Raw genomic sequence first — 12,982 nt, 5'->3', positions numbered from 1 at the left:
TTCGATGTGCTATTGTCTAAGTTGGTCTAAGCCAACAAATTCGAGGCTCCAAATCATACACCTTTCAAAAGGAAGTTGGAAAAGTACTTGTAGGGTAAAAATTGGGAGGGATGTAGAGAAAGAGCAGGGGATGCTGGGATTAACTGGATTGCTCACTGGAAACTATAACACAGACTCGATGGCCCAAATGGTCTTGTGCTGCGCTGTTTGAAGACTGTTGGCATCTTGCCAATGTAATCTGCTCTTTCCCCAAACCTCCAACAGCGAACTGTCCCCTTAGACTCCTTGAACAATGGTCTAAACAATACAATCTGGGACCACTTGTGGTCCACTTCACCCTGACAGGAGGCACAGAGGCAGATCCTGCTGTGTGCAGCTAAGAGTCTCCATTCATGGCCTACGCCAGCTGGACTACTCTGACACCACTGAAACTCTCTCAGCTCACATGAGGAAACAGTGGTAAGTGAAAGGGTCTCATTTGAACTGACTGTGAGAAAGATCTGTCAGTTCTCCAATTGGCAGTCTGACTGAAAAGAGTGTGAGGAGAAACCACTTGCATACAGCACACCTCAGAGCTCTGTTGCATGTCAAGTCATAATGTAACTGAGAATGGCCACCAGGGAAGACACTGGTTTGGAGTGTGGGCCATGACAGGAAGCAGTGCTGTGGGTCAAATGGCCACGAGGGTTCCACCTAATGGCCTGGAGTAGCAGTGGCACAGTTCACCTTCAATGGAAAAAGCACCCAAGGCCCCATTCACCTCAATGCCTCATTAATCAGGTCTTCCAGGATGGAATGAACATTTGCACATATTAACTACAAAACAAAAGGCCCCTTGATTTTTCCAATTCCCCTTCCAACTCTGAGATCAAGGAAATCTTTTATTCCCTTCTTCTCTCTGTATTTTGCAATATAAAATACTTGCTGATGTGTGCAGAGTCGGTGAAAAAAAGGAGTTCTGGACAATTGGCTCCTTGTACAAAAATGCACTGATTTCCTGAAACCTCACATCACTTATTTTAAATGTTTCTGGTGATCTTCCGCCTTCACATTTGTTTCCCATAAAAGCGCATTTCTATTTCATTTTTCTTCTTGTTGCCCCACCCAATTAGTAAGCTGATGAGTGGGAGTGTTAAAACCGGGTGATTGTGTCAGAGTGAAATGCTGGCCTCTCCTAATGTCACTTCTTCCTTTGGGATTGTGGCAATTTTAACCATTTCTGTTCAGCCTAAAGAAAGCAATTGATCTCTCTTCTAATCTTGATGTCTATCATGGCTTAGCCTCATATTTAATGCAAGCTTTCTTCCAAATGGTGCCCCTGTTACAAAGCAACAAAAGCTTGTTACCTGATAAATAATCCTTCAGCTTCCTCTAGCCTTTCCTCTCTCTCTCTCTCTCTCTCGCTCGCTCAAACCTCTCTGCTTTATTGCTACTACTATAGAATCAGTTTCTTTGTAAACCTCCCTCTCCTCTTCCTTCTAATTTTCAAATACACCGGCCAGCATGGTTCTTGCTTTGTCACCCTCTGTATGGTCAACAAGATCCATCACACACCCTCCAAGCTGAAACCTGGGCAATTCTTTGTCCTCCACTGTCTTCCACCCCTTCTGACACCATTCTGAAGTCTCAGTCGAGGTGTCAGCTAAACCGGACTTCCTGATTTTCCTCGCCCCTTCTGCTCTTTCCTATTTTTGTGAGTGTGCAGTGTGCATTGAGGAAACATGCAAAAGAAACTGGAGGAGGTGATTCGGCCCCGTAAACCTGCTCTCCCATTTAATAGGATCATGATTGATCCAGCTGTGGTCTCAGTTCCATTTCCCTGTCCGCCACCACCCTGTAATCAGTGATTCTCTTGTCTATCAAAAATCCATCAAACTCAGCCGGACCCAACCTCTTGTGTCTACCTTCTGAGGAGGAGAGTCTCACTCTTTAAAAACACTGTTTCATCAGGGATTTCTTCTGTAAAACGTCCTTTTCTTTTCTCCTCTTCCTTGCAGAATGTCCTCCAAGATGCAAGAAGTTGCATTTATATAGTGACTTAAACTAACATGGCTCAACAGTCAAACAGAATTTGACACTTAGTCTCATAAACAGATACAAAGATAGATACTAATGTCCTTTAGGGAAGGAAACTGCCTGGTCTTGCCTACATGTGACTCCAGACTCCACAGCAATGGGGTTGACTCTTAACTGACTCATGGGCAAACAGGGATGAGCAATAAATGCTGGCCCTAGCTAGCAATACCCTCATTCCATGAATGATTTTTAAAAAAGGACTTTTTCAAGGAGGAGGTAGATAAAGTTCTTACGGCTAAAGGGATGAGGGCATAGGAAGAAAGGGGGAACAGGGGACTGGCTTGGGTGATAAGCCATGATCATACTGAATGGTGAGTGGGTTCGAAGGGCTGAATGGCCTACTCCTGTTTTCTTTGTGTCCACAAATGAGTGAAATTCAGCACTTGAATCAAAGCGGTCAGATTCAAGGACTATCATAAAGGTCAAGAGGAACATTACGGGATGGAGAGAACTTAGGCAGAGAATTCCAAAGATTGGCAATGCAGCTCACCATGACATGGCTGACAATGGTGGGATGGAGGTACTGGGAGATAGATAAGAGGCCAGAGCTGGAGGAAAGCAGAAGGTTATGTGCCTGAAAAAAGTCAGACAGATGGCGAGGCTTTAAGAGATTTGAGCATGTGAATGAGAATTTTGAAATCAAGGCTCTGGTGAATCTGGGACCACAGGTCTTGGTGCAAGTTAGAATGCGCTATTAAGATGATGGGAGGGATGGTAGAAGATGGGAGGACATCCAGGGGAATCATCGGTTGAGGCAGGAAGCAATAAGCTCAATGGTAGGGATTTCAACAGCAGATAGACCTGCAGCAGAGATGGAGACAGGTGATGCCAGCAAAGATGGTCTTTGTGTTGGTGATGATATGAAGTCGTGGGAAGGCTGGAAGTTTGGCATAGGGTCAAATGATTCAGGTTCAGCCAAAGGTAGTGATCAGGAGGGGATAAAGCTGGTGGCTACAGGCACTGATTCAACAGGATAATGACTTTGGTCTTCCCAATGTTTAACTGATGTACAAAGCACCGAAGCTGGAAGATGCTGCGCCAATGAATGGAGGTAGGAAGAGAAACCGTGGCAATGAGTAATATGGTCATTCCTGAACAGAGGAACATGGAAACAGGCTAGGTGTGTGCCTCTACCTAAATGGACATCAGGAGAGACGTCAGAGTTGGATAGCATGATCGACAGTGTTAAAGATGTCAATGGGTGGTGAATGTGGAAAAGGTCATCATTTTACCCTCATCAGAGTACCACGGACACCTTTCCCAATGTTGATATCGGTTGTCAGAGCACTGTAGTATAGCCAGAACCCCAGGTTCAGACATAGAGGTGCTAGGAAGATAGGAACAGGTTGGTTTGCCAAGGGAGATAGAATGGAAGGACAAGCACTTTTGATAATGCTGGCAGATTTGAAAGTGGGGTGGTGCGTCAGTATTTAAAAGGCAGCAGGTAACAATATCAGAGAATAAACAGACCAAAAATAGCCAGACAGGGCCTTCATTAACATCCCATCCAAAGGGATGTACTTCTGCCAGTGCAGCACGTCTGCACTGCTGCACAATAATGTCAGTCTTCAATTGCTGTCAATTCTTTGAATGGGACAAGAAAACCCAGAACCAGAAGCAAGATTCCTTCCAACGGAATAAACTGATGCTAAAAGGAAGCACTTTAAGCTAAACTTCTGAAAAATAAACCTTTGATTTCATTCCCAAACAATTTCTCTTTTGTCTAACATTATATAAATAGTTCACATTTTGTTTATCTTTGCACAGCATTTTTGTTACTTTGACTCTTGCCAGCAGGGTTCATATTTTCAGTGACTGGAAATGACTGCCAATCCATTTCAGCTGTTCAGCTTCACTTCATGGTTCAGCCGAAAGCATGCTCAGATGTGAGTCAAAGTCAAAGGAAATAAAGATTGGGCGAGATATAAAATTGGCTGATAATTTCCTGCAACTTCACTCAATCAGAACAAGCCATAATGATGTGATCTGGTTAACACCCACATAATATACTGTTTCACACAGGTGCAACATGAAGCTACATATAGATCTAATACACAGAGTTACACAATTCTGACAGTTTCACACAGGTGTACCACACGATGTCACACAACATTCATTGACATGCAAGAAGAACACACTGTTACATAGGTGTAGCACACTGTCATGCTCATATAATTCATACTGACTTACAGGAACAAAACATTGTCACACAGGTATAACACACTGTTAGACATGTATAGCGCACTGTAACACCAATATAACACACCCTGTCACATATGTATAATACACTGACAAGCAGGTATAACATGTGTTACATGGGTATCGCACACTGTCACACAGTTTAACACATTGTCAAACATGTAAAAGACACTGGCACACAGGTATAAAACATGGTAACACAGGTATAATATAATGTCCCACAGGGGCGGCACAGTGGCTCAGTGGTTAACACTGCTGCCTCACAGCGCCAGAGACCCGGGTTCAATTCCCCCCTCGGGCAACTGTCTGTGTGGAGTTTGCACATTCTCCCCGTGTCTGCATGGGTTTCCTCCAGGTGCTCACATTTCCTCCCACAATCCAAAGATGTGCAGATCAGGCCATGCTAAATTTCCCATAGCGTGAGGTGCATTAGTCAGAGGTGAATGTAGGGGAATGGGTCTTGGTGGGTTGCTCTTCGGAGGGTTGATGTGGACTTGTTGGGCCGAAGGGCCCATTTCCACACTGTAGGGAATCTAATCTAATCTAATCCAGTTAATTCACACTCCCAAACAGGTATAACACAGTGATACACACATACAACACACACGGACACTCAATCATGCTATAATGTCACAGCATTATAACATACACGGTCACACCAGTATAACATACTGTCAAAATACCCTGTCACACTGATATATTTCACACTGACCCACAGGTACAGCCCATTGTCATACAGGTATAATTCACACTGACCCACAGATACAGCCCATTGTCATACAGGTACATTTCACACTGACCCCCAGGTACAGCCCATTGTCATACAGGATATAATTCACACTGACCCACAGATACAGCCCATTGTCATACAGGTATATTTCACACTGACCCACAGATACAGCCCAATGTCATACAGGTATAATTCACACTGACCCACAGATACAGCCCATTGTCATACAGGCATAATTCACACTGACCCACAGGTACAGCCCATTGTCATATAGGTATAATTCACACTGACCGACAGGTACAGCCCATTGTCATACAGGCATAATTCACACTGACCCACAGGTACAGCCCATTGTCATACAGGTATAATTCACACTGACCCATAGATACAGCCCATTGTCATACAAGAATAGAACATTATTACATAAGTATAATACACTGACCCACAGGTATAGCACACAATAACACACTGATATAACACATGCTGTCACACAGATATAATGCAGTGTAAAGGCACTTACACATGGGATACAGACGGTCACGCAGTTATAAAACACAGCCACACATGTATAACATGATGTCACACAAGTAGAATACACTGACACACAGGTCAAACATATTCTCACACAGTTATTACACACACTGTTGCACAAGTATAACACACTGTCAAACAGGTCTAATACACTCACATTGTCACTCTGGCCAACAGATACAAAGTATTATCATACAGGTATAACAAATTGCCGTAATGCACTGTCTCACAGGTATAACACACATAGTTGCATAGGTTTATCACACACTGTCACACAGGTATAACACACATTGTTGTACAGGTATAACACACACTGTCACACAAATATAGATGCACAGGTATAAAACACTGACACACAGGTATAACAAAATGACACACAGGTATAACACACTGATGTACAATTATAACACAATGACACACAGTTATAATACACTGGCATACAGGTATAACACACTGATGTGCAGTTATAACACACTGTTGCACAGATATATCACAAATGTTTTCAAGTAAAACACACTGTCATACAAGTCTAATACACTGAAGTGGATTGTGCCTGCGTGATAGTGGATTATACCTGTGTGATAGTGGTTTATACCTGTGTGCCAGTGTATTATACCTGTGTGACAGCGGATTATACCTGCATGACAGTGAATTATACCTGCATGATAATCCACTATCAGGTCATGCAGGTAGAATCCACTATCACACAGGTATAATCCGCTGTCACACAGGTATAATACACTGGCACACAGTTATAATCCACTATCACGCAGGTATAATCCACTGTCACACAGGTATAATACACTGCCACACACGTATAATCCACTATCACACAGGTATAATTCACTGTCATGCAGGTATAATCCACTGTCACACAGGTATAATACACTGACACACAGGTATAATCCACTGTCACACAGCTATAATACACTGTCACACAAGTATAATACACTGTCACACAGGTATAATCCACTATCACACAGGTATAATCCACTATCATGCAGGTATAATCCACTATCACACAGGTATAATTTACTGTCATGCAGGTATAATCCACTGTCACACAGGTATAATACACTGGCACACAGCTATAATACACTGTCACACAGGTATAATCCACTATCACACAGGTATAATCCACTATCACGCAGGTATAATCCACTAGCATGCAGGTATAATCTACTGTCACACAGCTTTATCTGGGACACATTCATGGACAAAGTGCAACAAAAGCTTAAATAGAAAACAAAAAATTTTGGTTGCTGTAAATCTGAAAATTGGAGAAACTCAGCAGGTTGCAGCATCTATGGAGAGAGAAAGCAGAATTAACTCCTAAGCCTCTGAGTTTCTCCAACAATTTCTGTTTTTGCAACAAAAGCTTGTTATCCGATAGTTAATCCTCCCTGTTCCTCTGGTCTTTTGTTTTCTCTCATTTTGTCATATACATATCTTCCTATTTTATTGCTATTAGTATAAAATCCGTGTGTTTGTGGACCTTCCTATGCTACTCCTTCTCAGTGCCACATACACCAAATTGCATATTTTTGCACCTTCATAACTGACCCTCAAGGGCCATCAGTCATTGTCTAACCTGAAATTCTTCATCGGTCACCATTCTCCAACCCCGTCCAGCACAAGGTGGGTGGCCCGAACTGGACTTCCTAATTTCCGTATTCCTTCTTTCCTGCTTTCATCATCTTGCACTGCACATCGGAAACATAGCTAGGAACCAGGAGCAAGAATATGCCATTCGGCCCCTCAATTCCACTCCACCACTGAACTCAATCATTGCTGGCCACCTCAACACCATTTTCCTGCACTATCCCCATATCCTTTGTTGATTTTAATATCTAGAAATCTGTCAATCTCTGATGAATCCCAAATTATGGATCCTGATTTCTTCTTCCTGGTTTCTCAATTAACAATCTTAAACATAACAGAAACAAGCTAGAAGCAATGCGTGCAAACTATCAAAGTGTCATACAGTCATAGAGATGTACAACAGGGAAACAGACCCTTCGGTCCAACTCGTCCATGCCGAGCAGATATCCTAACTAATCTAGTGCCATTTGCCAGCACTTGGCCCATATCCCTTTAAACCCTTCCTATTCATCCAGATGCCTTTTAAATGTTGTATTTATACCACAGTTTAATATGAATTTTTCTCTGTCACCAACATCTCGACATTAAGTGTACAATATTTTTCACTCCTTTGGATTGTATCTTCAGGTACAGTGTGAATTGACAGACCACACCACCTACTGCAACACCTCTCGATGCCAACCATGAAAAAAAAATTCCAAAAATGACACATTGACTTTCCACATTAACCTGTCATGAGGCCACCCACTGTCAATTCAATGCCAGTTTTAGGATTGCGATGGATTTTTGACACTGAAACAACTTTGAAAGCAGCTCCAATAGCAACTATCAACAAGGAATTGGATATATTCTTGAAGCAGAAGAAATGCATTGAGCTAGGAGAAAGAGTTGGACCAATTGGATGGACCTCTCAAAGTAGTGGCACAGGCATAATGGGCTGAATGGCCACTATTGAAGTTGTATTGGTCTATGATTCTATGACAAAGCCTGTTTTTAATCTTATATAAATTGGCATTCAGCCTTGTGGGTTCATCTCATATTGCATTCATTAAACAATGCAAAAACAAACACTGAACAATATTCCATTCATTTCTGCATATTCACCGTATCCTGTCTTAGATTCTGGTCAAGCTTGTTTAATTGCAGTTATTTTTCTCTCTATTGGCACATTTTCAAGCCACAACAAAGTCTAAACAAACCATCCTTCCCAGCTTCCTTGGCGTCAAATAAATAAATATGCTTAACCTTGCAATGACCTAAAGAACTAAAACCACAAAATTCCTCCAACTTTCTCTTATCTAAACCAATCTAACCAATAGAAGCCTGCCGTCCAACACTTCAGATTACTACTCTTGTGCCATCAAGAGGATAGGCAAGATTTCCTTCTGCAGTAGCTGCTAAATGCATGTCAGTGTAGTGGTTATGATGCTGGACTTACAACCTAGAGGTATGATGTTTAAATCCCACCCACGGCTGGTTATGGGTGTGATATTTGGCACAATCAGGGCTGGTATCAGGGGAACATGTGCAGTGGGGGAGGAGGGAAAGAAAGCTTTCTATTGATCAAGAAACTTCCCAACTCAGTCTAGACCACAGCCAACTACCATCCTTTAGCTGATGGGAGTAAGGAATCCAACTGCACATCAGGAGGACCTCATGTTGATTGTCAGTTTTCCCGTTGCAACTGAAAGCAATAATTTGCTCTGGTTATCGTGACTAAGATTTGATCATGGAAGGAAGTGTGGATGGGCAAGTTGCAAATTGTGAAGCAGCTCAAATAAGATTCAAGAGAAGTTTGCATGGCCTCATACAGCAGGAAGAATGGATTTCAAAGGTCATGTTCAAAGCTGTTAATATATTGCCCATTCCTTTAAAATGAGCTAGGAGCTCACCAGGATATTGAAAAGAGCCCATTACTGGAATTATTGGATTCAGCCTGGGCACAGGTTATTTGACTGAGATTATGCGAATTTCATCTGTGGTATCAAAAGGTCAACTCTCAGTTATATAGATTGGCATGTTGCTCCTAGGTTGGTAAGTTTGCTTGTAAAAGGGGTGATGGAGGCCTTGTTGCAGAGAGAATCAAGCTTTACAGTTCTGGCATCTTTACATTTTTGTGGTTATACAACTTATCTGAGAGATTAAACTTTACTGGAATCTGAAGCAGGATGGGTTTTCTATGTTACGCAAGAGGCTGCTCAATAGCTGACCACCTTCTCATTAATTAATGGTATCCCACAGATCTCTGCTTTGTATATCTGACCTACTAACAGCACTGTGGGTGTCCCTACAGCCCATAGACTGTAATGGTTCAAGAATCCAGCTCACCATCACCTGCTCAAGGACAACGAAGAATGGGCAATAAATGTTGGCCTAGCCAATGATGCCCACATCCCACTAATGAATAATGAAAAAATTTATATTATACTGGCTTCTTGAGGACCTTTTTAAATCCCCTGGTTTTCATACAGGCACTATATCACAATTTAAGCTAAGCGGAAGACCACAGATATTGGAAATCCAACATAGCAATTAAAGTGCTGGAGGAAGTCGGCAAGTTTGGCAGCATCTGTGGAGAGAGAAAACAGAGTTAACATTTCAAGTCTGGTATGACTCTTCTCCATAACTGTGGAAGACCACAGCCGAAACGTTAACTCTGTTTTCTATCTCTCCACAGATGTTGCCAGACCTTCCTGAGTTTCTCCAGCAATGTCTACTTTTACAGGACAAGGGAATGTTGGATCATTATTAAGTATTCCTATAATAACCTCGCTGTTTTCTTCTGGCTACATCCTTTCTACTTCTCTGAGTAATCGCTGTCACTATCGTCACTGTTTTAATCAATCCAATCCCTCCATTCTCTTCAAACAGAAAATATATGCCATTCTATGCAAGGCTGCTTTTCCCACTGCACTCTATTGAAATCAAGTCTCCTGCAAGAATTAATTGATTCATTTATTTTCAAAATGGAGGTAGACCTCATTATCACTTTCATTCATTCCTTCTATAATCTCCAATCTTTACAGCAGGTATACTGCCCTATCTAACGCGCTCCTACTTTTTGATCTGGGGGCAGCTAGCTCAGTTGGCTAGATGGCTGGTTGGGTGATGTGGGGTTCAATTCCAATGCCAACTGAGATTACCATGAAGGTTCTGCCTTCTCAATCTTGCCCCTCACCTAAGGTGGGGTGAACCCTCAGGTTAAGCAACCACCAGTTGCCTCTCTCTCTCTCTCTAAGATGAGAGAATGGGACTATGGTGACTTTTCATTTACTTTTTGATTTGCCACATCTTTGATCTAATCCTTTCTCACCCCTGATTTGATCCTAGATTCAACAATGTTGCTCGATATTTTTACGACTAAAAATCTCTCATTCATTATGCATTTGTCAGACTCCAAATGTCAACTCTGGAAGGATAAGATGAGGGAGAAAGCTTTCCCTTTGCTGCTTGCTTTTCTACCTAAGATAAAAAGAAGAGTCAGCAGGAGCAGGGACAGGAAAGTTCATGAATAGATGCTAGAATTTTCCAAAATGGTGTACATTGCTTCGCCTCTCCTTAACCTGAGGACAACTTCTGAGGAAATCAGCTGTTCGTAACATCATACTGAAACCTAACCAGGAAAGCTGCTACATTCACCATAACCAGGAGCGGTGTGGTGTGCCTGACAGTAATCTTCGGCGTATGTCTCTTGTCTAGCTGGACTTTGTGAAGATTGTGAACAGAAGGCATTCCACTAACCTGTGACTGCTGCGGGATATTTACAAAGTTCCCATCTCGTGGTCCAATACTGACAAACCGGTTTGCAGAGGAGGAGCTGGGCGTTGAATATGCTGCAAAAAGAGAGAGAGAAACGAAAACAGCCTCAGATGGTCAGAAAAGTATGAGGAAGACTTTATGTTACATGATAAGGAATTGACAAACCCTTTTCCCATTCGAGTTGGACTGCTCAAAATTCTCTCTCTCTTTCTGCCTCTCTCTCTTTTTCTCTCTGTCTCTCTCTTTCTCTGTCTCTCTCCTTCTGTGTCTCACTCTTTCTGTCTGTCTCTCTCTCTCTTTATGTTTGTCTTTCTCTGTCTCTCTCTTTCTGTGTGTGTCTCTCTCTCAATGTCTGTCTCCCTCTGTCTCTCTCTGAATCCTTGGGACACCTTGGTTGGACGGCGGTGGGGGGGAGGTTTGGGGTTGTGGGAATGTGGACAGCGTGGAATTGATCTTGCTGGTGCCAACCAAACTGTGTCGTGTCACCCAGAGAACATATGAAGTGGGGTACTTATGAGCTATTCGCTAACTGTCCATCAGTAGGATCATGTGGAGGTGCCAGTTTTGGACTGGGGTGGACAAGGTCAGAGGTCCACACACAGGATTAAAGTCCAACAGGTTTATTTGAAATCACAAACTATCGGAACACTGGACCTTCGTCAGGTGAAGTCCTGATAAAGGTGCAACACTCCAAAAAGCTTGTGATTTCAAATAAACCTGCTGGACTAAAACCTGGGAGCATGTGACTTCTGACCCGATCAGTAGGATGACCGACTGTGCTCAATTTCAAGAGCTTTTCTCCATTTTGAAATGTCTATCCTTTCGGCCCACATTCCCAGGATATCTCCCCCACCCACAATGGGGGTGCTATACCTGGGAGAATCTAGAGTGAGTCTGAGTGATTCGAGGGGACTGCAAGTGAGTGAGTGAGCTGGAGAGAAGGAGATTGTAAAGTTGTGAATCCACAAGGTAAGTAGCAATGGGTGCACTGTAAGGTTTAAGCTTTAACCTCCCAGCTCCCTGTCCAACCGACCCCATAATCTCAATAAGCACAAACTCATGGTCACTGATATCACATGTCCTCACCCACCTGTCCCATGGACCAAGGGTTCATTATTTTATTGTATAACATTTAATCATCTGTACATAACCCCGTCTCATCCAAGACCTCCACAATTCCACTGCTCAGCAGGAGACATGAAACAATCAGGAGCAAAGCCTCAGAAAGACTTTCTGATAGAGAAGCTATTCCTAATCCTCTAGTGATGGCACAGCTTAGCATTGACCTTCTGAGCATTTTCCTTGGAATCTTTAGCAGACACCATGTGCTTCTTTAAAGTTTATTATTTAACCAGCCCCACTACTCCTTCCACACCTCCATCATTTATTTGTAGTTCCCCATTAAAAATTACAGAACTGTTACATCACAGAAGGAGGCCATTCAGCACATTGTGCCAGCATCACTTTGGTCACATAGTGCCAATCTCTGTATTCCTGCAACGTATTCCTATCAAATTAATCGTCAATGCCCTCTTGAATTGAACCTTACCTGCCTCCAACACACTTTCAGCCAGTGTATTCCAGACCCTAATTGTGTGGAAAAAGATTTCTCTCATTTCACCCTCACTTTGTTTGCACCATTACTTGCAGATTGCAATCAAACGTGCTGCCACAGTTTGGACCCCTCCATGTCAGAGAATCACAGACTTGTTATGGTACAGGAGGAGGTCAATCGGCCCATCATGTCTGGGCTGGCCTCTCGGACCATGGTGCCATTCTGCTGGCATTTATCCCTGCAGGCCTGCCCATGTGTTGCGCACATGTTCCCAGGATGAATGCAATTGTTTGGAATTTAATTCTGAATCTCTTTCATTCTGAATCTCTGAATCACCTCGGCCTCAAGGGGAAGTTAATTCCCTGCAGATCATCTTGCAGAAACACTCAGTAGGGTTCCTCACAGAATTCCCTGCCTATCCACCAAACAAACTTTAAACAAATACCCGATTGTGTAGCAACAAAACAGAAATCGCTGGCGAAATTCAGTGGGTCTGGCAGCATCTATGGAGAGGGAAACAGAGTTAACAT

The 12,982-nt window shown here is 42.7% G+C and overlaps 1 protein-coding gene across 12 annotated transcripts in view; it reads right to left on the bottom strand.

Moving 5' to 3' along the window:
• The window catches only part of nfixb (nuclear factor I/Xb), a 635,608-nt gene that overhangs the window by 42,823 nt on the left and 579,803 nt on the right, over nt 1-12,982 (bottom strand). For all 12 annotated transcript variants that reach the window (XM_087983272.1, XM_087983261.1, XM_087983265.1 and 9 more), the window contains one exon: nt 10,880-10,971. In XM_087983272.1, the coding sequence (XP_087839398.1) occupies nt 10,880-10,971 (92 nt within the window). The remainder of the gene's footprint in view (nt 1-10,879; nt 10,972-12,982) is intronic.

The sequence above is a fragment of the Chiloscyllium plagiosum genome, unplaced genomic scaffold (genome assembly GCF_037043375.1).
Source record: "Chiloscyllium plagiosum isolate Xiang-an unplaced genomic scaffold, Cpla_swu_hap1 HiC_scaffold_45, whole genome shotgun sequence".
Lineage (NCBI taxonomy): Eukaryota > Metazoa > Chordata > Chondrichthyes > Orectolobiformes > Hemiscylliidae > Chiloscyllium > Chiloscyllium plagiosum.
The sequence above is the reverse complement of the archived record's forward strand: the minus strand, read 5'-3'. Positions and strand labels throughout refer to the sequence as shown.